Source organism: Sander vitreus, chromosome 17 (genome assembly GCF_031162955.1).
Source record: "Sander vitreus isolate 19-12246 chromosome 17, sanVit1, whole genome shotgun sequence".
Taxonomy (NCBI): domain Eukaryota; kingdom Metazoa; phylum Chordata; class Actinopteri; order Perciformes; family Percidae; genus Sander; species Sander vitreus.
This window is the reverse complement of record NC_135871.1, coordinates 24315514-24341887: the sequence shown is the minus strand read 5'-3', so window position 1 is coordinate 24341887 and position 26374 is coordinate 24315514. Positions and strand designations below refer to the sequence as shown.

Genomic DNA, 26374 nt, shown 5'->3' with positions numbered 1-26374 from the left:
GAAACAACAATTGGACAACAACGATACATTAGACAGCAGCTTTTCCGTTTATGATTTAATCATGTTTTAGAAAGACTTCTGTTTTTTTTAACCTGCTACTGTTTTTGATTTGATGTTGGAAGTTGAATTGAACAGAAATACTGCTCTCCCTCACAAGATAATCGCAGTTGCTTCTTCTCTGTCATTCTCTTGATCAGTGTAGCACAGTGGCGGAAGACGTATTCAGATCCTTTTCTAATAAAAGTAAGTAAAAGTAGTAAAAGTACTAATACTACACATGTAAAAGTCCTGCATTGAAAATGCTACTTAAAGGCGCCGTAGGTAGGATTGTTAAGATCCAGGACTTAGCCAAAAAATGTGAACATCGACAACTTCTCAGTCCCACCCCCCCTTTCCACTAAAGCCCAAAATGGTCTCCTAAGCCCCTCCCCCCACAAGGGAGAATGAATGTGTGTGCATGAGCAGTGATTGACACACAGTTCTGTGTTTAATCGGCTAATCATTTCAGCTGCACTTGTAGGCCGTTATATTGTTGGGTAGTTTAATTTATAATAACACATCGTATTTTATAAACCACATATGTTTTGTGTGCAAATATCTTAATTTGTAAAGTTACTAAAGCTGTCAGAGTAAAAAGTACAATATTTCTCTCTAAACTGTAGTTGAGTAGAAGTAGAAAGTGGAAAGAAAAGACTCAAGTGAAGTACAAGTACCTCAAATTTGTACTAAAGTACAGTACTTGAGTAAAGGTACTTTGTTACCTTGTACCACTGGTTAAGTGCCTGCCAACTAAACTCAACACTTCCTGTAGATGTTTCAAAGTAAAAGTCTATCAGGAAAGGGAAGGGATCCTGCCTTTTGAGCCACTGGAAGGTTTTTAATGTGAAACATCTGTCCAGAAAGTGTTACGTTGCATTGACAAAAGCTTTAAACGGATCAAAAGAATAGCATAGTAGAAGCGATTTAAATCAATTAATGAATAAAAACAGCATTACTGATCAACTTGACAATGAGAGTATGCTCCTTTAAGATTTTTACCTGGGCATTTATTTTTTTGCCCAGTCTTTCATCTGTTCAATCATTTTTTTCATTATTCAAACATTTGAGAATGTACAGTATTAACAAAGTCTGTCTATGTTGGAATACTGCATCTGTTCCAAATAGACAACTTTTCAAGATCATTACATTTCTGAAACCTCAATGCAAAGTGAATATACTGTACCCATTCCATCCAGCTAGAATTCCAGGCCACATACAGTATACTGATATTTGTTTCTTGTATTTAGATACAGTAAGATGTTTTAAAATCTGCTGTTTCAAAACAAGAAACTAAAAAAACCACAGTCAGACACTTAACTACCAAACCTGGCACCTTTGAAGAAAGTTTGAACTGCATTTTACCCAGGTCTGTAAACTACTGACTGTTTTCTGAAACAGGAGATGTAATGTAATACAACCACAAAGACTGAAACAAGTAAAGACTGTTATCTACTCTACTACTCTCTCTCGGTCAACCAACAGAAACAAAAACTGAACCTAAAGAAACTACATTTTAAGTGTGTAGACAAACAGCCTTATACAATATGACATCTAGATCATATATGTCAAATATTGATTCAGCAAACCTGGCTTTAACACAATATAGATTTGCGGCACATATGTGGTATCAGATTGTCTTATAAAAAATAGCAAAGCACGATGATCATCATTATCTTTGGGGCAATAAAAAAAGTCTTCACAGACTTGCCAGAAAAATTGCTAAAGACACCCACTGCAGCTTTGGCTGGAAAACTGTATACACGCGCATGTGTGTGTCTGTGTGTCTGTGTGTGTGTGTGTGTGTGTGTGTGTGTGTGTGTGTGAACACACATATGAGAGTGTGAGTGCCTGTGTGTGTACGCCATGCTCTGCATGAAGCTCCTATGAAGCACAGCCTTCTCCTGTTGACATCAAAGCGTGAAGCAAGCTGCAGAGGGAAAATAAAAACCCAGAAGAAGCCAAAATGCTGAGAGCAGTGACAGACTGAAGTCATTACAACAGTGTTAGTTGCGTGTGATTGGCCCGTTTAGTCCTGCCATTAAAAAATGATTGGCTGATGGGTGGGTGTGGTTAGAACACCAGCAAATCAAGAGGCCCTGAGTGAATCGGGATATGAGAGGGGTCTGACTTACCTCTGCTGTAGCTCCTCCTCCACAGATTTGAGAAGACTCCTGTTTTGTCGGACAAATTAAGAGAAAAGTATAAATGAGAGAAAGAAAGTAATAATTTACAGAGACAATCTACATGCTTGAGGAAATAATTTGCCCTGATCTGAACCTGAGTTTCGGCTTACTGCACAAAGCACACTTGAAAGCAGAAAGCTCACACAAACACACAGCTTAGAGTACACCCTCTAGCTGCAAATTATGAATAAATCATCAAGCATACTGTACAGCTTATTAAAAAAAACATTCTTGCTCTCCCTGTTAGTCCACAACCTAACAGCTGTGGACTAACAGCAACTGAAGATGAAAGAAGGGGATAATCTTGAGGCATCACAGAGATAAAGAGATGAAGGTGTAAAAAGAGAAAGAAAGAAAGACATCAGGACAAAAAAAGACAGCAAGAGAGAGACAAAAGGGCAGTAAGTGACTTACTTGTTTCCTCCCAGTAGACTTGGTGAATCGTGCCCGTACTCCAACTGCAAGTCCTACAAGACAAACAAATGACATTACTACTGTGACATAATACTTCATAACTAGCTCATTGAAGTAGGTGCTACTGTACTCGATTTCTCAAGGGACATAAACAGGGCTGAAGATCCTGGCCTATTGCCACAATAAACCACGTTGAAATAGTGACTACAACTGAAACCCTGTTCAATAGTCAAATTACTGCAGGGGCTGCTACTACACTGTAGCGGCTGTGGTGACTGCTATAAATAATAATATCCCCAGTAAAACAGCAATTTAACTCCAAGTTAATTTCATAACCATAGACAAACACAGATGTACACAGTGAGCCTATGCAAACTCTACGTGTATAGATTTGACTCTTGCTGAGTTCACATTGTGGCCTACAAATATATATATATAAATAATAAGATCCCTCTTGTCTTCATAGATTTGATAAAGACAATGCTCGACAATAACAGGGTTGCTGATACAATAGAAACTGTACCTATTAAATTAAATTTAAGGTGCAAGGTAACATCACAACCTTTCATCAAAAGGTATGACCTCTGTTCAACCAGACAGAGTTTTATTTTAGGCCCCCACAGAGGTGAACGTATCCAGCATTTCACAAAAAGCAGAACATTTTCAACCAGCAGATTTGATCAGCTGTAGCTAGCTGGCTACTTAAGCAACCCTACAATCTGATGGGGAAATACTATACAGTGGATGTGCTAGTTGTGAACAGGGCTTCTAACGTAACCTGTAACTCCACAAACTAATGTTACCTAGTTAGTCAATGGGCTCCCTATGCCTTGGAGATAACACTGTTAAATAGTTTGATAGACATGCTAAGAAAGCTTAAAGCAGATCAACTCTTGTGTTTTTGGAAAGGCGATAAAAAAAAAAGACACCATCCATCAAACTCTTTAAATACAGAGTATCTCTCTCTGCTTCGGCAGAGAAATCCAGAGTTTGACAAGCGTGCTGTGCCTAGTTACAGTTTCTAAACTTTGATTGGACAATAGCCGTTTGGTAGACCCTCATATACATTTTGGGACCCCTAGGGGGATGCCGGCCCTCAGATTGGAAGCCATTGTTTTATGAAATTTAAGCAATGAATCATCAATATGAAATCAGGTATGTTAAAAAAAGTGTTCTTTCTAAACCTGAATGAAAGACAACTTAGCAGAGCTTTTTGAATGTGTGCTGGATAATTATGATTCATATAGTTTTATAGTTTATGTTCCTGTAGCACCTTTCAAACCAGGTGCAAGTTGATTAAGGTTGACAATAAGAAGCCGTGGCTGAGTTCAGCGCCATTCTCTGACTGAAATAAATGAATGCTTGGTTTCACATCTATAACATGAAGCCACAATGTGAATGCAGCGTCGTGTCACAAAAACACTTTTAAAGATAATGACATAACCTAGCAAGCGTGCAAAGGGAAACGCACACATGCTGCCAACAGACACACACACACACACACACACACACACACACACACACACACACACACACACACACACACACACACACGGCCCCGTTGCTCTGGTCAACTACAGGACGTTAAGAAGTTAGAAAACATATAAGCAATAGTGTATGGAAGTGAGACAAACATTCTGTAGAGAGAAATACATACAAATAAATATATAACAGGCAGGTATTATACAGCAAACATTAAAAGAAGTGAATGTTTATAAATTTGGATATAAAATGTGTGAGTAGGAATGCCTGTGTTCAAACCTACAGTACGTGTCCTCACTAAGTGTACATAAGCAAAGCACTGCATCGTTACCAACCTTCCGACGTGCAGCTCTACAACTGAATCTGACCTCTGAACTTTGTCTGTCTTTGTCTGTGTGTGTGTGTGTGTGTGTGTTAGTCTGTCTCACACAAACTTCATATCTAACACACAAAAAGCAAGATTTACAATCTGATTTGATTGACTGTATTGTTTGTGTGAAAGTGTGTATTGTACGTATATCTGAAAACAACAAGAAAGAACAACAACATCACTGAAGACTCTTGTCACCATGACAACTGCACCAGTTAGTGAGACAAAAGCCAAGGCTGGAAGAAGAAGAAGAAGAAGAACAACAACAACAACAAAAATGAACAGTAACAGACGGACGGACCAGAATAGATGGAACAAAACTGTGAAAATGAACAAAAATACACGGAGCAGCCAAAACAATCAGCACTCTGGGAAATAAAAATAAAAATGTAAGAGACAGCAAGGGCTCAGAAAGCAAGAGAGCCAAAGGGAAGGACAGGGACTTGTCCTTCAGAGAAAGACGGAGGTATAAAAAAGAAGACATTAAACAGGTTAAAGAAATGGAGACAGATTGAGGAGAAAAAGAAAAAAGGTCAATGTAGGTGGACAGGGAGAGGCAGAAAGAGAGTGAGACGGATAGATAGAGTACTACCAGATTAGATCTCGCGGTATAGTAGAGCTCCTCAACACAGTCCAGATAGGGCTCAGATTCACACTGGTCAGCAAGACAGAGCGAGAGAGACCTCAGTTAATACATTAACCTGGACTGATGGAGGGAATGGGGGGGTACACTGACACTGATGCAAGAGAGGATGATGGATGAAAAATGGATAAGGCCAAAATGGACTCTGAAGTCCATGGATCAGCAAGACAGATAAGAAGGGAGATACTGGAATCTTAATCTGAAGAGAAGAGGGGATGAATCGGGGTATAGGATGAGAGAGGAAAGGATGGAATAAACTGGTGTAGATGGGGGTTCAAAATCAGCAAAACTGAGGAGAGACAATAAATTACATGTATGTACCATTGGTGCTACGTGAAGCTTAAGAAATATAAAATGAATATAGATAGCTTTGTATATAGCCTCATTCAGTGAACCCATGAGACAATTGGTAGCCTCTGTTTTATTCCAGTAATATTATAAGTAGCATTTCTTTGAATTGAGACCACATGTTTCCTTAAGCAAGGTTCTTGAGTGTTGCTATGGGTGTGTTTGTTTTTTGTTTAGGATTACACAAGAGGTTAAACATGACGAAAGTTACTCCAGCCATTGTCTCTTTGCACCATCTGTGTTTGCCAGAGTCTCTTTTAAGCAAAGATGCCACAGAAGGCTGCTGCTCATCGGTAATTATGTTATTCATAATATATAACAATATTAATGTGGTAATGACTTATTGATTTTAAAATGCTACATATAGCACCGTAATCCTGAATGGACAGATCTTGGAGGGCTGAAAACCACACTGGTCAGCAGGACAGAGAGAGACCCCGTGTTATTATATTACTTTCAAGGAGAGGGTAGAAACGGAAGGACAAATGATGAATGTAGACCTACGCTGGTGACTATGTTTGGTAACATTAATCCAAATTGCTTGATAAATAGATGGAGGGAAAGAGGAAGGACGAAGGCCTTTTAGGATGGATTTCCTCAGCCGACTTGAAGGGAATATTTGGGGAGTTTGTGGAAAAGTGCAAGTGCAAAGGAAGGACAGAAAAAGTGGGAGGGAGTGAGCGGAGGACTTTAACAAGACGCTGTGATTGTGAATGAACCCTGCACCATCCCATTTGTCCACAAGCGAACACTCCTTTCAGCAGTTCTAAAAGTGATAGGTAATAGCATAACCAGCTTTAGTTTCTAGAAAATCAACTTAACAAGCAACTACGGCTCAAAACAATGCATATGTTTTTTTAGGGCAGTGCAGTACAATAACCATAATGTTATGCCAAAATCCTGCATACATAAATTAAGTATTTTCACTCAAACATAAGGCAAAGATACCCTATCTACCCTTACATTTATATCCAAGCTGGTAGATATGTGTCCCATCCATCAATGTAAATAAGGAGAAACTGTGGCAAGAAAGCTAATATTGACAGTGTTTCTCGGTTCACAGTTGTTTTTGTGTCCGTGTCAAAGGCTGCTGGCTGGCTGTCAGTCAGTGTCGGCACCATGCCGAAGACAGAAGGGAGACAGCTAATGCTTTATGCAACTTTATGCTTTCTTTCTGCAACTTTCAACTTTCTGCTGCTTATCTAGGCCAGAGGCTGTTGTTCTCCCAAGTAGGGTCGTCCAGCATTTACAGGGGGAGCCTGAGGCTTCCCAGGCCAGGTCGGACTTGATTATCCCACCAGCATGTTCTGGTTCAATCCGAGATTTGGACATGGCCTCCATAGGAGGAATCCTGATCAGATGCCTTTACGACCTCAACTGGAGCCCTGAACCTAAAAGGACAGCCCTGACACTCTGATCTCAATTCATCTGATTTCGCTCCTGCCTGCTTAAAGATTTTTGAACCTCGGCTGGCATAGATCGGGACATCATTACTTAAAATGCCTCAATTTTGAAACTGCCAGAGTAAATTATGTGGATGGGCTTCATGTTTGGTTCAACACAGATTGACAACAACATGGATTGTTTTGGGGTGCTTCCTGTGAGTAGGTGAGAATCAGCCATGCTGGTACCAGTGAAGTGACGACCATACAGACATACAGTACACTCACTCTCTCTCACACACACACACACACACACAAATGCCACAGCTAATAACTCACCGGTTCATGATGAGGTTCTGTCTCCTTTCTTAAGGGAGGATCAAACTTCACTTGACCAACTGAGAAAGATCAAGTAAGATACAGAAAAAGGGGTAAAAAACAACAACAGTGAAACACAGAGGGGAACAGCACGGGATAGGGGAATACAGTAAACACAGAGAGTTAGAATGTTCTGGTCACTTCTGTTTTCTGTCTGAAAACATTTGTTAACGTTGACCTTGTGTATGAACTCACAGTTAATCTCTGACAGCGTCTTTCCCTCTCTGGCACTCCTGCTGGTGGAACGAATACGATGAGGAACAGACACCGGAGACTATCGGGAAAGGAAAAACACACACACACACACACACACACACACACACACACACACACACACACACACACACACACACACACACACACACACACACACAGTCAAAGAGCCGTTTAAAGAATATACACAGTGTAGTAGTTAACATGCCACTTGGTATGATTACAATAGGCTTAAAAAAAAAAAAACATAATCCCTCTGCTATTTCCTGTGGGTGGGATTTGATGACACAGCAAAACAGCCAGTCACACTCTGCAACCACACAACCAAAACATAGCAACGCAGTCGACGGAAAACACAAACCTTCCCTGGCAACATCAACGTTTCCCCTGAGCGTTGAAACTGTCCTCATGAGTCCCTGTAAGGTAACATTCCCTCTATACATATGATAGAGGATATTCTTCGTCTCAGACTGCCACTCAGTACCTTGAACACATATGGTTTAGGTGACTTATGTGGCAAACAGCTGATCCCAACAGTCTTGGCATCACATTCTATCCACTGCCCTCTACTCTAACCCAGGCTGTGTTCATTTAAAAAGGTCCCATGGCATGAAAATGTCACTTTATGAGGTTTTTCAACATTAATATGAGTTCCCCCAGCCTGCCTATGGTCCCCCAGTGGCTAGAAATGGCGATAGGTGTAAACCGAGCCCTGGGTATCCTGCTCCGCCTTTGAGAAAATAAAAACTCAGATGGTCGAATCTGGAATCTTCCCTATATGACGTCATAAGGGGAAAGGTTACCTCCCCTTTCTCTGCTTTGCCCATGGCAAGCTGATCAAGGCCACACCCCCACCACCCACCTTGCTCCCCCACCCTCCTCCTCAATAGCATTTAAAGCTACAGACACAGAAATGGCACATCCTAAGGAAAGCTCATTGTGGGACTGGCTCATAGTGGCTGTAATTCTGCACCAAGGCTGAATTTAAGGCCTATATAAAAGCATCCAAAAGCAGCATGTAAAGGACATTTAAATACACTGATCAGACTACTGTATGTGATGCTAGTTGTTGGTTTCCTTTAGAAATAACAGAAGTATTGTTTCATTACCATTATGTTTATGTTTAGACGGTACAACTGGCCATTCACAGATTAAACTACAGTAGGCTGCACAGAAATAACGGATTTCCAAACTCTACTTGACTTCATGTCTTCAGTATTTAATCTCAAGATTTAAACTCATCCTTGCAGAATAGCTAAAACCACAGCAACATCAAACCATGCCTGTGAAGCACTGGAAAAAAGACAAACCAAGACTATACAAGAAATGCATCTATCAAAGCCACATTTGTAGAGCAGTTCCACTAATAGATTTGTCAATTTAAACCCACTTCTTATAGGTGTAATAAAGTTCACAATCATAACACACAACTCATGGTTAGTACCTGTAATGGCAAAGGTAGATGAAGATGGCTTCCATGGCTGACATATACAAGTACTCCCCACCCTTTTCAAAAGGCAATCTGCAGCCCGTGTTTCCAAACCGCCAAATGGAGAGACAAGATTTTGATCTTTTAAATCAGAGCTGGGTAAAACAATTGTTGCTGTCTATTTTTTTAGCTGCTTGGAGAAACAGATGGGCAGCCTTTACTGTACCACTGATCAAATACTTCTCCGAACCTAAAACGTCCCTATACTGAAGTCAGTGAGAAACACTACCTCGCTAGCATTTAAGTGGACAAAAACAAACCACAATGTCCCTGACACTATTTGTTGGCAAATACAATTTGACCTGGACGTTGGTTTAGATGCATTATTCTAAGGAGTTTGATGATGTCACATTTTGGTAGCCATCTTCATGAATTGAGCCATTTCTTTATCGGCAAGCTGCCGCCACAGAACTAGAATGAAAAGAGCTGACATTTAGTGATCTGCTATGAATTAGCCAAAATGGCAATGATGTTGTCATGGAATTGAGCATAGGTTTTTTCAGTGGTCAGTGTGTGTCACTATGACATTCTAGTATTAGTTACAGCCATATAGAAATTTAAGTATTAGTGTTGCATACTGGGAAATGTGTTTGAGTTCTTGCAATGAGAAGATTGAGACCACTCTCCTGTGTGACGTAAATACAGTCGGCAGGCTGCAGCTTAGGATAAAGACTGGAAACAGCTAGCCTGGCTCTGTCCAAAGTAACCCCTCCTAGAATGACAATTTACACTTTTTGTTTTGTACGGATAAAAAAACAAAAAAACAACTAGATATAATGAGTTGATTAGCGAGCTTCGAGTTGCTGGAAGGCAGATTTTATTACCTTTGGACAGAGCCAGACTGGCTGTTTTCCCCCCAGACATGAGAGTGGTATCGATCTCCTGATCTAGCACTTGGCAAGAAAGCAAATAAGCGTATTTCCCATAGTGAATACTAGTAATATAGCTATACTAAAATCATTGGCAGTGTGTTCTTCATCAGGCCAAACATGCATGTGTAGGTCTATGAAATGTTTTAAAATAGATTATATTCCATATTTTTTTAGTAAAGGTCACTACAACTGTGATTGTATAATAACATCATTGTAGTGTTGTGATTATATCAAAATTACGATCATGTGCTTACTGGCATGTTGAGCTAAATACGCGACTGCCATGGTAATCCATCAACCGTCTGATAAATGACATGCCGATGCCAGTTTCCATGACAGCACCAGCAGACACCGAATTAAATGGAAATCCACGTTCTATTCATTCCGTTCTGCGGTCCTCCTCCAAGTGAAAAAACAACTGACAGTATCGTTCGTGTTAGAATGACATCACTGCAGACACCGCAGCCCAAACTGGTACCTTCCTATGGGCCGCAAAACGGGGTGCACGTCGAGCACCGGGGCTTATGGGTAGAAAATGCCCCCTGTACTTAAACTGAGGAGGAGGTAGAGGGCGGGGGATAGGGACAAGAAGACAGGAGAAAAAAAGGAAGGGAGAAAGAAGAAGAAGAGAAAGGTAGAGAGAAAGGAGAAGTGCTACAAGGAGGAAGAGAAGAGGAAAGAGGACGAAGAAAAGCAGAAGAAAAGAAAAGATGAAAGCCAAGAAGAGCGAAATGAGAAAACCAAAGAGGAGAAAAGAGCACAAAGACAGCAAGGAAGGGAAAGAGGGAGAAGGGCAAAGAGCAATAAGATGAGTCACATGTGCCGGGGAAAAGGCAGACTGAGGTTGTGGCGGGTGAATGGTGGTTGACAAAGAAGGAATTTAATGAACAAATGAGGAGACAGAAGGGATTTCACGATTTGAAGGGAAGAAAAAGAAGCAAGATCCAATGAAACCATAATCCCTACTCTGTTGACCCGTCTGCAAGCTCCATGACACTTTTGTTTTTGAAAGAAAAACCTGAGAAGGTCAAAGGTTACCTCCGGTTCGGGGTCATCGTCATCAAAGTCATTGTAGGTGCTGTGGTCGGGGTTGTTGGCTTTGTCCAGCAGTTCTATTGCCAGCGTCCTGCTGAGAGGCTGGGACACAAAAGGATGCTGCAAGACAGCCACGAGAGAGCAAGAGTTGTGTTAAAATGACTTTTTGTCTGTGTCGGATCAATACTTAAATAACACAAAAGGCATTCAAGTATTTTGCACTGTGACAGGTGTTTGGTGTTTCACACAGTTGATTAACATTTAATCTAGCCCATTAATGGATGACTAATGGCTGTGGCACTAGCGAGAATGAATTTAACAGCCAACACCTTGTGATTAAATATTATCACAAGTAGATTTTATGCTTGGCTTCTGTCGTTTACATTTTCACAGTGGTGTTTGTCCAGTTAAATGTCACATGCCATAAAGTCTTCACCACCAGAAGCACACACTAGTATATATGACCCAGTCATGTGGGAATTTGGTTATATTTTATATCACGTACCACTGTAGCAATTCATGCTATTGTAAAGTTTACATACTTGTATAAATAAAACAACATAATGGGCCCTATCTTGCACCCGGCGCAAGTGTCTTCGCTAGTTTAAGACTGACGCAGTTGTCAATTTCCCGCCCAGCGCCCGCGTCGTTTAAATAGCAAATGCACCGGCATTTGCATGCACCTTACAGGGAGGTGTGTTCAGGTGAATTCTTGGCGTATTGTTAACTTGAGGCAGCAGGAAGTGATTGCGTCATTGACCAACAAAAACCTGGTCTAAAGTCAATAGTGCAGCATTTCATTGTTATTTTAACAGCAAATTAGTAAAATACACCTAGGCTCGTGCAAAGCGCGCACACACTATGCTTGTTGCACACACAGCGCAGCAGCACACAAAGTTTACAAATAAAAATATTACAGTGCAAATCCGCCATCATAATAGCAATGTGCCAAGGTACAAACGCGCCTGGCTTTTAAAGGGAATGGGAGATGACACTCTGATTGGTTTATTGCATGTTACGCCCAAAACACACCTATGAATTAATGAAGACACTAAGTACAACCCTTTTGAACCATGCGCCCGGTGCACAGACCCTTTTTTCTGCCGTCAAACTAGCAAAAGTAGATTTGGACACGCCCTAAACGCACCTGCGCCATGAGCTTCACGCCGTGCTCTTAGATCGTTGAAATAGGGCCCTTAGAGTGATTTCTTTGTTTTTAAGAATTATTAAAAAAACAATTGTTTTATTGCTCACCTGCAGCAGTTTCTCAGCTGTGGGCCTCTTCTTTGGGTTCTTGGTGAGGCCCAGTTTGACAAAATGGTGAAAGTTATTTGTCCTGTAGAGAGAGGGAAAGAGAAAGGGTTAATATTTCAGTCTTGGAACAAGCAAGGCACATATATGATACAACTGGGTAATCTCAACAGTGCGGTGTTGCAATGTATCTCGGCTGAAAATAGTAAAGAAAGACAAGTGAGGGAGATAACAGAAATCATGGACAGGGTGGTCTCTTACCACTTGACTTTATCTTTCAACTTAGGAGGCTGGAAATTACTCTTGGTCATTAAGAAGAGAGCCCTGAGGAAAAAGAGACACACAGATTTAACCTCAAGCCTTTACAGCGGAGTACTGGTACATAATGGTGAAAGAGCCTCAAACCACATATTTTTTTTTTTTATTGTTTTATTATAATAACAAGATCAAACTGTGGAGCAACCACTGTAGCATGTAGGCCTCTCTATGCTATGGTACTTAATACAACATATGTGTTACATTTACTGAGGACACCAATATTTATATGTACAGTATATATAACTTTTGCGAAAACAAGCATTAGTGCTTTAAACACTGATGGAACGACTCTGCTCCAATCACACTGTGTGGTAAGTTTTACATGTTCCATATCACATATTAGCATGGCCCTTTCCTTTGTAATTCTAACATTCATCCACATCGACTGCAGGTCTCCACTCTGCTATCAGAGCCCAAACAGGTATCTCACACACACACACACACACACACACACACACACACACACACACACACACACACACACACACACACACACACACACACACACACACCTCATGGGGTGCAGGTCAAACATGGGTGGCTGTAGTTCAGCCAGCTCTATTGCAGTAATGCCCACAGCCCAGATATCACACAGCTGGTTGTAACCTCCTTTCCTCTCTACTGCTGCTACCTCTGGAGCCATCCTATGGAGAGAGAGAGAGACAGACAGAAAGAGGACATGAAAAAAAAATAATAATAAAAGAGGGAAAGAATGGGAGTAAAATGTGTTCTAATTTTTACCAAGTACTTAATCAGGTTAATTAAACCGCTACACACATGAGCAAAGTCAGAATTTTCTACAGGATTTTTCTCTGGCTGCAGCAACTGCACAACAGCAGCAGCTCTGCGGGGCTCCGCCATGGCCCTGATGTTCACCTCTATGACTTTATCACGATTCTGCTTCTGTAGGAGCACCTCTTGGACCCAAAACAAAATGCTTTTTCATTCCTGCTTTGTTACAGTTTTGTAAAGGGGTGAATAGTCTGATTCTACTACAGCAACACATTCTGGTATATTCCTGTTGCATGACCCATTAGAAAAAATCCTTCATTCTGCCTGACGTCAGAGAATTGAGTGAATTCCCACACTTTCCTCAACTGATTGATGCAGAAAAAAATGTAGATTCTATACATTTGCTCTGCCTGCATGCATATCCATATGCAGTATCAAGGGAGCTGATGGAGAAAAACAAGCACAAGTTACTAACCAGTACGGCGTTCCAATGAACGACTTCCTCTTGGCTAGGGTTGCTGTAATCTGGGCCGATACACCAAAGTCAGCTATGGAGAGAAAAAGGAGAAGAGAGAAAAAGAGGGGAAGGGAATAAGAAGGAAGAATGAGAATAAAGGAGGGGGGAGGGGTGACAGAAATGAAAAGGGAGAAAGAGAAAGAATGTGATGAGGGAGAAACACATTTTTAAAAGTGGGGGAGTAAGAAAAAAAATGATTATACGAAGGGGGTACAGGAGAGAGACAGAGGAGAGAGGAAGAAACCAAGTCAGTAAATGAGGCCATTCAGATTCAGTCTTTTGAAGTAGAAGGTACTTGCAGATGCTTTGCGGGTTCCACTCACCTAGTTTAACATAGCCGTTGTCTGTCAGGAGGATGTTGGCTCCCTGTCAGAGACAAACACGCCACGCATCAGGATCCAACACAAGATCTCACACCTCAGGTCAATTTAAATTAACTTCAGAGGCGCATTCAGCAGTGCAAGTTTATTGCAAAGTGGTTTGTCATTGATCAATGCAGCCTGCAGCTATGATTCAATAATCATTTCCCCCTACACAAACACCATCAGCTTTGTCTCAACAATAATTTGGGGATCAATTTTCATTTTCAACATCACTAAATGTATGTGCCATATTCTTTGTTTGATAAAAACAATATATATATTATTTCACCTATCATTAATGATAATTAATGCTTTATCAGAATTGCCAGAATTGAATTGAACCACTTCACTTCACATTAGAGCTAAAGATCTATGCTGGGTTCGGACTTCATTTCTATCATTTTACAAGGGCTCGGGCTGGGCTCATGCTCCGGGTTGCGCGGTAAATGGGCGGTCAGTTGATGTGTTTCGATTAGCGCGAAAATTGATGCCGAGGAGGTGAAACGGAGGCTGGCCTCTGGCGATTACGTTTTGGTTGCACCAGCAAAGAAAGCAAGGTCTGAGCCTACGTTAGTCATGAATAAATGATGTTACAAAACTGTATAAATGACTCATTCTTCACAAAAGGCAAAAGAGCTGTGTGCGTGCGCACATTTGAATAATGTCGGGCTGTAAACGGGTTCGGGCTTTTAAATAGCTGTCAATCAAAATGTACTTGTCGGGCTCGGGCCTTGTCGGGCCGCACTTTTAAGGCCTGATTACGGCTCTACTTCACATACATGTGTTGGACAAAATAACAGAAACAGCAGTATGATCTGAAGTCATCTAATACACTTAAAAGGAAAAGGTGTTAATTCAATTGTGTGGCGATTTGTGAGGCTGTTGCCAATTGTACTGAATGACACCCTTCAAAACAGTAGGTCACGATTAACAGGTGACTTGGAAAGGCCTTCATAATTTAAGGTTTTGCTGACATGCATATTCCATACCGTTTTTTCTCCAAACTCACCTTAATGTCTCTGTGCATTTTGCCTTTATTGTGTAGGTAGTATAAACCCTGTAAACAGAATCACACAGCAGCTGGTGTTATTGCCACTTGCAGAAAAAAAAAGGAAACGGGGCACTGAAAAACAGACTAGAGCTCCATTTTAAAATGTCTGTAAAAGGAGATATTTATATATTCCTTACCAGAAACAACTGTTGGTTAAATGAAAATCAGATGTTTAGGAGATTGGCTCAATATACAGTTGGCAGCACCGACATATCAGCCGTGTCTCTGACAGATGACTGGCTCCAGTGTACAATGCTAACACTTTGCAGTATTTCCTCTGTAACTTTATGCAGCTGTGGTGCTTTGGGGAATAACTCCAGTTTGGTCTCAATGTATGTCAAGTTTGTTTACTTCCAACTTATGTTTCTATTTAAATTGATACTATTTGAATTTTAAAATGTAGAACACAAATTTGATCTTGGGACCATAAAACATAAAAAAAATCTTAAATTAAAGTTTTATGACTTCCTGAATGTACAGCAAGTAGCCAACTCTCTTTCAGAGTCAATGCTAAAGTGTTAGCATGAAGCGCTGGAGACAATCAGCAGTTGGGCTCTTTAATGACTTTGGTGTCTATGTTCTCATTATTTCACAGAGAAATTGAAGTTTCGGCTAAGCAGAGGACCAATGCCCCAATATGTGTGTCTTTGTTTATTCCCCCTTTCCTGATCAAAAATATAACTACACTGACATAAAACACACTGTATACGCTACCTGCAGGGTCTCCCGTGACATGTAGGCTATCTGTGACTCTGACAAAGGCCCGGTTACTGGAGGAGTGAAACAAGGGAGAGGCAGACAGAGAGAGAGAGAGCGAAAAAGAAAAGAAAAAGAGAGATGGATATCACAGAGTGAGAAAGGGTAAAACAGCAGTGTCAACATCAAAACGTTGTTTAGGTGCATGTTGTTCTTACCGTGATAGATATCCTGCAGAGAACCTCCTCCACAGTACTCCATACTGATCCATAACTTATCTCTCCTGCACGCACACAGAGAACACCTTGTCAGTAAATCTTCACACACACACACACACACACACACACACACACACACACACACACACACACAATTTCCCTTACACATCTGTCCTTCACTTTCTCACACATATCAGCTCATCTCTCTTTTTCTTTCTCTGACACACGCACGCACGCACGCACGCACACGTGTGCTACGGTAAAAGGCTGCAATGTCATGCACATTGTACATCTGAAACACACACATGCACACACACTTACCGGAGATAACTGCCAAAATAGGCTACGATGTTGGAGTGTTTACAGTCCTTCATCATTATAATCTCTTGCTGGACGACAGCAAAGTCCTCACCTGGAGTGACAAGTGTACACACACACACACACATTATATGGCTATATTATTTGCAAAAGAAGTGAAAAGGAGTCTGATGAAGAAAAAAGGCTAAAGGAAAAAGATGACGAGAGAGAAAAAAAGAAGAATGGAGACAAGTTTATATAGGGATAGAGAGGAAGATAAAGCAGCAAAAATGGAGATAAAGGAAATACAAAGAAAGATGAAATAACTCACCTGGTTCCAGTTTAATGACTTTGATAGCAGCCAGCTCTCCTGTGTTTACATTACGAGCCTAGAGAGAGAGAAAGTAAGTCATTGAATTACAGAAGCCAGGTTTTTCATTTACATAATGTTAAGGAATCAGAAAATCCGGAAAAAGGTTAGCCTGGCTCAACCTTTGCCACAACGCAATGTGAGGCCATCCGGCAACGCACTGTGTTGATTAATCAGATACGTGCACGCGCGTATTCCTATTTTGTAACGTGAACAGTGTATTTCTGTTGACGACGGTCATGGAGGATACAATTATTGCAGCTGTGATAACTTTTTACAGAGTTGTAAACTCCTGTCCACTTAAGCCTTCAAACTCATGGATCTGTTACTCAAACTAACCTTCCTCTAACCAACATCCTCCACCGATGCAGCCCCTTGCGGTAGAGGTCATAAAGCTATGATAGAGACATGTGCATGGGAGAAACAGCAGGCATGATGGGTAAGTGTAATTCATACTGCAAAGAAATTTCAGGACAGCTGAATCCCATTTAGAACTGTTGCATAATTACCTATAATCCATTTGTGAGACACACAATGCCTCACCCTTTATCATATCGACTAATGCACTTCGGTTGCTATTAAATGCAGAATTTCTGTATCAGAAAAGCTTTTCAGCAATTTTCATTAAATTCGTATATAATTTACACAATTGAGATATTATCAGTGATCCAATTTTGGCCCTGATGCAAAATTACGTGACTTACATACATGCTCAGACCACTAATCATTCGATGTGTGATGTTGTTTGCAGACAGTTTAGCAAATACACCAGAATTCATGCATAGCACATTCACAACTCATTCAAAACACACACACACTCACATAAGGCGAAGTGACAGAGGAATGTATGGACTTCAACAGGAAATCAAGACAGTTTTTCCTCTATTCCTGAAAATCTGACATTTGTCAAAGAAAGCAGGGGTTTTGCAGGACGCTGAGGCTGGTTTTCTATAAATAGTCAGCTGTGTTTACATTTAGCAGCAGAGCTATTGAGGCAGGAGAGGAATTCTATGTGAAATATTCATGAATAAAAGATTTCAGAGAAGACATGAATTGCTTCTCTCAGGCCAAGAATGTGCAAGTATGACTGTATGACATTGCAAAAGTATGTGTGTATGTGTGTGTGTGTGTGTGTGTGAGTGAGTGAGCGAGTGAGACAGAGAAAGAGACGTTTTAGGTTAACTGATAAAACCAGAATGTTTCAACATGAGAGACAAAACAAGAACTTTAATATCACCAACAGCCTGGGAGTAATGTGTCATGTCTCGAACGCTTCTAGTCTCAATGCAGAGACCGACAGAAACAAAAAACACCCCTACCTACCCGGATCTTGGCTGCAGCCTCACTTGCATATTTATACAACATTCGAGAGAAAAAACATGACATTTTACATTCTGGTGTGTTCACTTTATTGGGACGGTGTCACATAATGCAGGGTAAACTTTCTGTTTATAAGAACATCCATCAAGCCCAATCCAGAAATGTTCTTTCAAATCAAGACTTTTCAGCAATGTTTCAGGTTTACATTTACAAATTACAATATACTAAAAATGAGAAATGCTCTGTTCTCTATTCTCAGTTGTTTGTCCTAACGGAACTGATCTCCAAGACTACACTACTTATACTAAAAAGTGCTGGGGGCTCTCATCCCAGAGTCCTTGAAGTTTAAGAAGACTATGTGCAGTATCAGTCATTCGGGAAAGTGTCTCCAAACGTTTGACTGGTACTGTACATGTAATGTCCTGGTCAACACATTCTCACTCCCATCACGTAAAATACAGATGCTTGGTCAGGTGCCTTTGGCGTTGTTATTGACGCTAAAAGTCTCCTTTAGCGTCATATCTAAACACGCTTTATCTAAATGTGCTTGGTCGGGACTATTGGCGTCACATTTGACGCAGTTAGGTTAAGTAAAAGGTTGTGGGTGGACTTACGTTTCCATGACACGCTGGACAAGAACGGGGCGGTTGGGTTTAGGAAAAGAAGAACGGGATGGTTGGGTTCAGGAAAAGAAGAACGGGACGGTTGGGTTCAGGAAAAGAAGAACGGGACGGTTGGGTTCAGGAAAAGAGGAACGGGACGGTTGGGTTCAGGAAAAGAGGAACGGGACGGTTGGGTTCAGGAAAAGAGGAACGGGACGGTTGGGTTCAGGAAAAGAGGAACGGGACGGTTGTGTTCAGGAAAAGAAGAACGGGACGGTTGGGTTTAGGAAACGTGACACGCGGGACATGATCCCCGGTCTCCTGGGTGAAGGTCCTGTGTTATTTGACCCATCCACCACCCCAACCAACCTCCCTATGCAGATTGTCATACTACTCGCTACCGTAGTCGCTCTTAATGCTACGTCATCTTCAAATGCCGTGTAGCTGCTGCTCTCCCTGGTGCGTTCTACACACACGCTGAAGGGCGCTTTTTTCGTCGTATCTGACACTGAGAGCCACTGCCCAAACTTCCGTATTTATGAGTTCGGAGTGAGAACGGGCTGTCCTGTCCTGGACCTTTTGTTAGGCTACAATTTTCTGTTCATGTTAACGGCACGTTATAATCCGGTGCTAATATGCCACCGATGCGGTATCTACCGGACCAAATAGCAACGCGGATTTCGGTGCCACTTAGCTAGCCAAATGTCTGCGCTGCTCTCTGATGCTCTGAAACCCACGTTAGAGACAACAGAAACATCGCTGCAGGTCACTCTAGTTAACACTAGTAACACGTTACATAGCAGGTAACGTTAGCCTACCATTAGCTACAGTAGTAACTGGATTAAACACGGTTAAAATGCTGACAGTTAAACGGTGTAAAAGTGTGACTGTATTTCACTGTAGAGGATTCCAACAGTCTACCGCTAAAGCTATGAGCTAAAAGACACAAACTAGCACTGTTGAAGGCTGACAATCATCTTTTCTGCCACGGCGAGCCTGCTTCATGTGTCTGTTCATCATCCAAGTCCCCGTTTTATTTGCTGTCATAGAGTAGCGTGCCGCACTTAGCCTAATGCACTCGACAAAGCCGACACATTTGTTGTCACTGCCCACGACTTGTTTAAAATGGTTCCATACCTCCGACTTTCCTCCAAACTTGCTCAAAAGGTAATTCTCCTGTTTTTCTTTTTTTCTTTACATCCTCAAGCTCCATGTTGCACTTAAGCTCCACCATACAGCCCAGCAGCCCCGGTGTGATGTGTGCGAGAGGAGGAGACTCCACGCATGACACGTGTTGCATTTTGTAACTGTAGTCCAACCTTTTGGACACATTTGTTACTTTGGCCTAAATATAGCCTATATAGATAATATTTCTGATTATGGCATAGCTTTCTCCGCACCCAATTAGGCTAATAAAGTAATGATTAAAAAAAACACAAATGCTTGATCAAGGGCCCGGCCCGAGGATAATGGCGGAAAATAACGGCCCGCTCGGGCAGAGAATCTAAACTCTAATAGTTACATAAGAAATTAATTGCTCTAAATATAGGCAGTATAAAACATGGCAACCGTATTGTCAATTTCGGCAACCAAAAGCTGATGCCTGGTTGCCAAGCCGGCAACCACTTTCAAAAGTTAGCCTTGAGCCCTGTGTAATACAAAATAAATGACAGAAAAAATACTTAAAAGTGCTGCACAATAGAAGGAAAAAGTTAAGCTATAATTAAAGGAAGACTTGCAGCACTGGCTTAATCAATGTTCCTACCCTATTATAGTATCAACATGAGAGATTTTGACAAATTATGTCAAATTCCATTTAAGTTTTCTGTGATACAGTGATGCATAATATGCAAACGGAACTGCATAGTCAGCATGAGCAGTGATAGCCACCATGGCTTAAGGGGGAAAAAGTGGCACCAACAGAAACTCAAATTTCACCAACAAGGCAGTGGAGTACTGCAGAGGACTGCAGAAACACAATAGCGATGAGAGGATAAAATAAAACAAAGAACTCAAGGACAACCACGGTAAAAACAACTGTACTACCCAAATTAACCAGTTATATTAAAGACAATAACAGATTTTTGTTTTGTTTAGTCTAACAGGGAGGCAAAGATTTAATTTGGAAAGATAAAATGATAAAATACTAGAGGCAAAAGGAGGAATTACAAGAGACCTACCCACACAAAAGTAAAGCTGTTAGGGCTGCTTGATTATGGAAAAAAATATAATCACGATTATTTCGGTCACAAATCACGATAATTTAACACGATTACTTGTTGAGTTCTGGAAAGATGTTGCAATTATTGAACTTAAAAAACAGTGGAAAAAGTTAAATAAATCAACAGTAAAAACATACAACTGTGAAATTTACCTTAATACTTTTCCTATTTAAGGAAAATTTTTATTTTTTCATTCAGAACACAAGAGAAAATAAGAGTTTACTTGCAAAATGTAATGAGCTAAATAATTGTTTCTCTCGATTATTCTGTTTTTGTGATCATTGGGAGTCGAAATCATAATCACGGTTACATTTTGATTAATTGCACAGCCCTAAAAGCTGTGGCGGGAGGGAGGAGATACAAAGAGATGCAAAGATAAAAGAAGCCGAGTGGAGAGCAGAGACAGTGTGTCTTCAGTCAGCAGACAGACCAGAGATGACTCATAGCGCTCAGTGCCACTGTTGGCCTGACTCGACTCGACTGGCTGGCTGCTGTGACCGTCCGAGAGGTTTTAGGTTTGATCACCAACTAACTAGCAAACAAACATGGTGCTGCGCTCATCTATGCTAATCAGAAACAACTAGTACGAAACATTCTCACAAACATTCATGCTTAATCAAACTCAACATTTGTGCCAATCAGTGGGATTCCTAAAATGTTCCAGTCCATCAAATCCAATTAGTGTTCTTGTACAAATAAGTGGGCTTTTCGGTGTAATATTGAAAATGCCACAACACAAAAATGCCACAACACAATCCATCATTCCCTGACATTTCAGAAAAATCCATTCAGTGATTGCGCAATGACTGAATAAGCAATTATCTTATAAATGAGCAAACAAAGGAACCACTGAATAGAAAGCTGTTTGTTATTAGTTATATTCAATGGTTGGAAAAACAAAAAGCAAAGTTTATCTGCTCATTTTAATTTATTCTGGGTGAGAACTCCAAACCTAACAGCTTAAATGTCGTGTAAATGTATGACTGATGATATCACCAGTACATTAACACAGCTTGGGAGCCTGACTGTTACATGTTGAGGCACAGATTACTGGGTGTGATAGTGACACAGGCCAGGGGGGGGGGAGTAATTAGGGATGCGCTGTATGTACTTGGGAATAGAGCTCGGTATACTTTAAAGAAATGCTGATACTTCGAGGACTATAATTTTTTATTTAACAAAAGAGTCCAACATTCTCAGTTGTACATTAAGTGAAAATAGTCAAAAAGTATGATTTAAATAAGAAAACGTCACATCTGAAAGGAAAAAATAAATAAAACATCAATGTGTCAATGTGAGCAAACATTTCATGCCAACTTCCGGTACTTAACTGTGTTATGGACGCATTTTTGTTCGGTACCCAAAAACAAGGAAAAGAAAATGTAACAATTTATCCCAACTTAAAAAATATGAAATGGCTGGACCAGTGATTTCTTGTGTGGTTATTTCTTAATGTTTTTTTGGGTTCATCTGTCCAGATTATTTTGTTCTTGTTTTTGTCTAAAAGAGTTGATTTGTTCAAGCCGATTGAGTTAAACATGGACACTGATGGATGCAAATTAAATTTCTATTATGAATAATGAAAATTAAGAGGGGGTAGGACTAGAAAAGTTCTCAACAATAATTGAACAAAAATTGCCGTTTGTTGAAGAATTATTTATTATAAGCAAATGTTTTACTTTGTATTTTTTTTTTTTAACATGTTCAATAAATTGACTAAATAAAAGATTAAAAAAAATAAAAAAAATATATATATGTGTGTTTAGGTGTGATACCCTGCCCTACATGGGAAATTTGACCTAATAAGAATTAACTCAAAAAAGGGACCAACAAATGAAGAAATGTACAGTTTCCCTCAAAGCAAGGCCATGTATTGTATTGCCAGATCAGCAATGGCCTTATGAGGGCTTCTACAGTACAACGCAGTAATGAAGAAACTTAGCTAATATCCATCATTAACACCTCCATTAGGTTGCGTGCGTGTGTGTGTGTGTGTGTGTGTGTGTATATATATATGTGTGTGTGTGTGTGTGTGTGTGTGTGTGCGTGCGTCATATCCTCAGCATATGGCCAGCTCAGTGGAGGATCAGTGTGGCATTTCACTCTCTCCTCTCTGACCACGAAAAACAAACAAGAACTGCCTAAGCAATAGCAGCTCACCATGCTAATCAGCCCACTCAGCTTGAGATGTAATCCTGCAACTTCTGTAAGAACATACAAGGGTGCGCCATTTGATTTTATTCTAAAAGGTTGTATCCTTTAGCAATCAAGTCACAAAATCAGCTTTCTACCATCTTAAAAAGATTTCTAAATCAAGGGGCTTTCTGTCAAAAGCAGACTCTGAAATATTGACTCGCGCATTTATAACAAGTAGATTAGATTACTGTAACGGTCTGTTCACCGGCGTCCCGAAATCAGCTGTGCAGCGACTACAATTAATTCAAAATGCGGCTGCGCGCGTTCTGACTGCAACACATAAGTTTGAACACGTTACACCTGTCCTTAGACTTTTACAATGGCGCCCAGTCAAGGCTGGAATTGATTTTAAGATTCTGCTCCTATATTATAAAGCTCTTAATGGCAATGCAGCTAGACACGCTCGTTAGATATGAACCAGCAAGAACCGTCAGATCCACAGGCAGCGGCCTCTTAACCATCCCTCGCTTTAAAGTAACACTAGAGAACTGTTCCCGCTTCGGACCCCCTACAGGTTGGAAGCAGAATTGTCCATTACATTATGCAAGTTTGCCAGATCGGGTAGCGCGAGCTGTAGTTCCAACGAGACAACCTGTAGGGGGACCCAAGCGGGAAAAGTTCTCGTGTTGCTTTAACTCGAGAGCTTTCTGTGTCCATGCCCCAATGATATGGAACACCCTGCCAGTGGAACCGAGAGAGGCTTCCACACTGAACACTTTTAAAAACAGGCTAAAAATCCTGCTTTTTACAAAAGTCTATGAATAAAAAAAATAAAAATGTTTGTCGCTGTTCAATGCTAATTTTCTAGTTTGTGTGTGTGTGTTCTTTACATGTTTGTATATGTTTTACTCTGTTTAATTGAGAAAAGTTTTATTTCATGTCGCTTTTGTACGAAAAACGTTGTGTTACATTAACTTGTATGAAATGTGCTATAGAAATAAAGTTTGATTGATTGATAGTCCTTTTCATTTCGTCTTAACAAAACTATTGTTAATTCCCTACAGCTCTGACAAACTTCAGTAGTATTTATATTTAATCCTATGTGACAGTATTCTATAGTATAATATATCAGCTAGATGGACTGATTTTAATTGTGTTCCTTTGTGATTCAATGTTATGTAATTCTTCAGACTTGTTTGTTTTATTGGAGTGTGCATAATAAATTGACTGATATATTGTCAATAAGCATTCTATTTTATACAGACGGTTAACTCTGTATGTACATGAGTTAGTCTTTGTTGTGATACAGAAACTTTTCACTAATCTATGTACTTTGTTTTATACGTATTACATAGTTCGTATAGAAATGTATAAGAATACCCTATGATAACCTATAAAAACTTCCTTTTGGTAACAAAAAAAAAACAAGGGGAAAAACAGAAAAAATATTTTATATACATAAAAGACATTTTAAAAAGCACACTGGTGGTAGGGCTGCACAATATATAGTTTTTTTTTTTAACTTGTCATCATGATATCAACTGGCGCAATAAACATATCGTGAAAGGCTGCGACATATCCCGAAAGACACCTGAAAAAATGTTGTGTTAGTTGTCAGAAAATATCAGTAGGAAACTGCACTTTAAAGATGTAACTGTCATTCTTTTTTAGTGGTGCCTTTTATATTCAATTCAATGTCCAATTTGCTGAATAAAAGAATGTTGGAAATGATTTCCTTTCGTTTGTTTATAATTCAACAAGCAGTTTGTTGTATTTTAGCAGAATACTGAAAGCAGCAGAAAGGCGGAACTGAGTACACTTTAATATCTGTTTATTAATTGCCAGTAATATTGTTATCGCTATATTCAACAACGTTATTGCATATTTTTCACATATGGTGCAGCCCTAATAGGTGGCTCTCTCATCCAGGCCACCTCCTCTCCTCTCATGGTCTCATACGTTATTTAGGACAACTTGGAAAACTTGCCTGCTGAACTTTCCGTTCAGATCACAATCTCACGCTTACTGTTTTTCTTCTAACAATTTCTGACACTCACACACATATACAGGAGCAGCCAGAGCCTTCTACTGAAAGCCACCGAGCAGCTCCATTACAGTGAGTCAGGGTGTTAAGGAAGGCCTGGGGCAATAACTTCTGCAGTAGTTGTTCATTCACTCCCTCTGACAAGATTTTTCCGAAAGATTTGCGGTTTCAAACAGGTGACCATTCGATCACAACCATGCTTCTCTGGGCTTTAAGATAACCAATGTACAGTATCAGGCCAGGCAGCAATTGCATTTTGCTTGTTTTATTGCTTATTGACATTACATAGTGACATGCATTTCCAATGTTCACATTACTACTGTCGGGTACTTCAGATAAAATATTATCACCTTATCTGTTGGTTAACAAACTTCTAAAGCTTATAAACACCTTCAAAATACACTGACACCAAGCTAAAGACAAAACACTTATGGCGCTTTTCCATTACATGGTACCTGCTCGACTCACCTCGACTCTACTCGCCTTTTTTGGTTTTCCATTACGAAAAAAAGTACCTGGTACCTGCCAACAGGTACTTTTTTTAGTACCAGCTCAGTCGAGGTTCCAAGCGAGCTGAGCCGATACCAAAAGGTGACGTGAAAGCGACAGGGGGGGTGTCCTGAACAAACCCGCTATTTTTAAATAGATTAGCCAGCTGTGTTTTTTTTTTTGCTGCCTCCAGCTTCATTTGAAACTAAATGTGTCTTCTGGCTGTGGCAACAACGACACACCTTCCACGTTCTGTGTGTGTGTGTGTGTCGCGTTAGGTCACGGCAGTTTACTGCGGCGCCGCTTGTTTTACACTTCTGCGGAGGCTCCAGGCAGAGCTTTCGCCATAGCCTACGTACACACACACACACGGCCGGCTCGACGCGCGCACCAGCGTATATACAGTATAAACATCAGGCCACTTACATAGGCTACGGCGAAAGCTCTGCGTGGAGCCTCCACAGAACTGTAAAACAAGCTCAAGTGGCCTGATGTTTATACTTGTGCGCTGGTGCGTGCGTCAAGCCGGCATATAAGACGACCAGCCACGCTGAGGCGGTACTAAAATCTGCAATGGAAAACGGACGCACAGGGTGTCTAGGCGAGTAGAGCAGGTACCACGTAATGGAAAAACGCCATTAGTTTCCATCATTTTTGAAACATTTTGAAATAGATTTATACATACACAATCAGCCAAATGAGCACACCGCCCAGGTCTCCTATTCAAAGTAAAGCTTCTTCTTTTTTTAACGCCGTCATCGTATCATTCCTTCCTAGGAGCCAAGGGGTCAACAATTGGTGGCTATCACGCACATGCAAAAAGCATCCTTTGAGTAGTATATTGAGTTTAAAGCATGATTCTTTAGAAATCATTTGTATGGCAAAAATGGTGAAGGCCCAA

General features: G+C 40.5%; 1 protein-coding gene across 8 annotated transcripts in view; it reads right to left on the bottom strand.

Annotated features, from left to right (window-relative positions):
• LOC144532002 (mitogen-activated protein kinase kinase kinase kinase 3-like) overlaps window positions 1–26374 on the bottom strand; it is a 49505-nt gene that overhangs the window by 13687 nt on the left and 9444 nt on the right. For 6 of the 8 annotated variants that reach the window (XM_078272443.1, XM_078272445.1, XM_078272444.1 and 3 more), the window contains exons 2-17: window positions 16622–16679; window positions 16315–16405; window positions 15994–16058; window positions 15794–15849; window positions 15038–15085; window positions 13990–14032; window positions 13625–13697; window positions 12930–13061; window positions 12361–12423; window positions 12103–12184; window positions 10852–10968; window positions 7435–7513; window positions 7201–7259; window positions 5081–5143; window positions 2637–2689; window positions 2172–2210 (exon numbers count right to left, since the gene is read on the bottom strand). In XM_078272443.1, coding sequence (XP_078128569.1) covers window positions 2172–2210; window positions 2637–2689; window positions 5081–5143; window positions 7201–7259; window positions 7435–7513; window positions 10852–10968; window positions 12103–12184; window positions 12361–12423; window positions 12930–13061; window positions 13625–13697; window positions 13990–14032; window positions 15038–15085; window positions 15794–15849; window positions 15994–16058; window positions 16315–16405; window positions 16622–16679 — 1121 coding nt within the window. The remainder of the gene's footprint in view (window positions 1–2171; window positions 2211–2636; window positions 2690–5080; window positions 5144–7200; window positions 7260–7434; window positions 7514–10851; window positions 10969–12102; window positions 12185–12360; window positions 12424–12929; window positions 13062–13624; window positions 13698–13989; window positions 14033–15037; window positions 15086–15793; window positions 15850–15993; window positions 16059–16314; window positions 16406–16621; window positions 16680–26374) is intronic. The other 2 variants (XM_078272446.1, XM_078272450.1) reach the window with 1 other exon arrangement.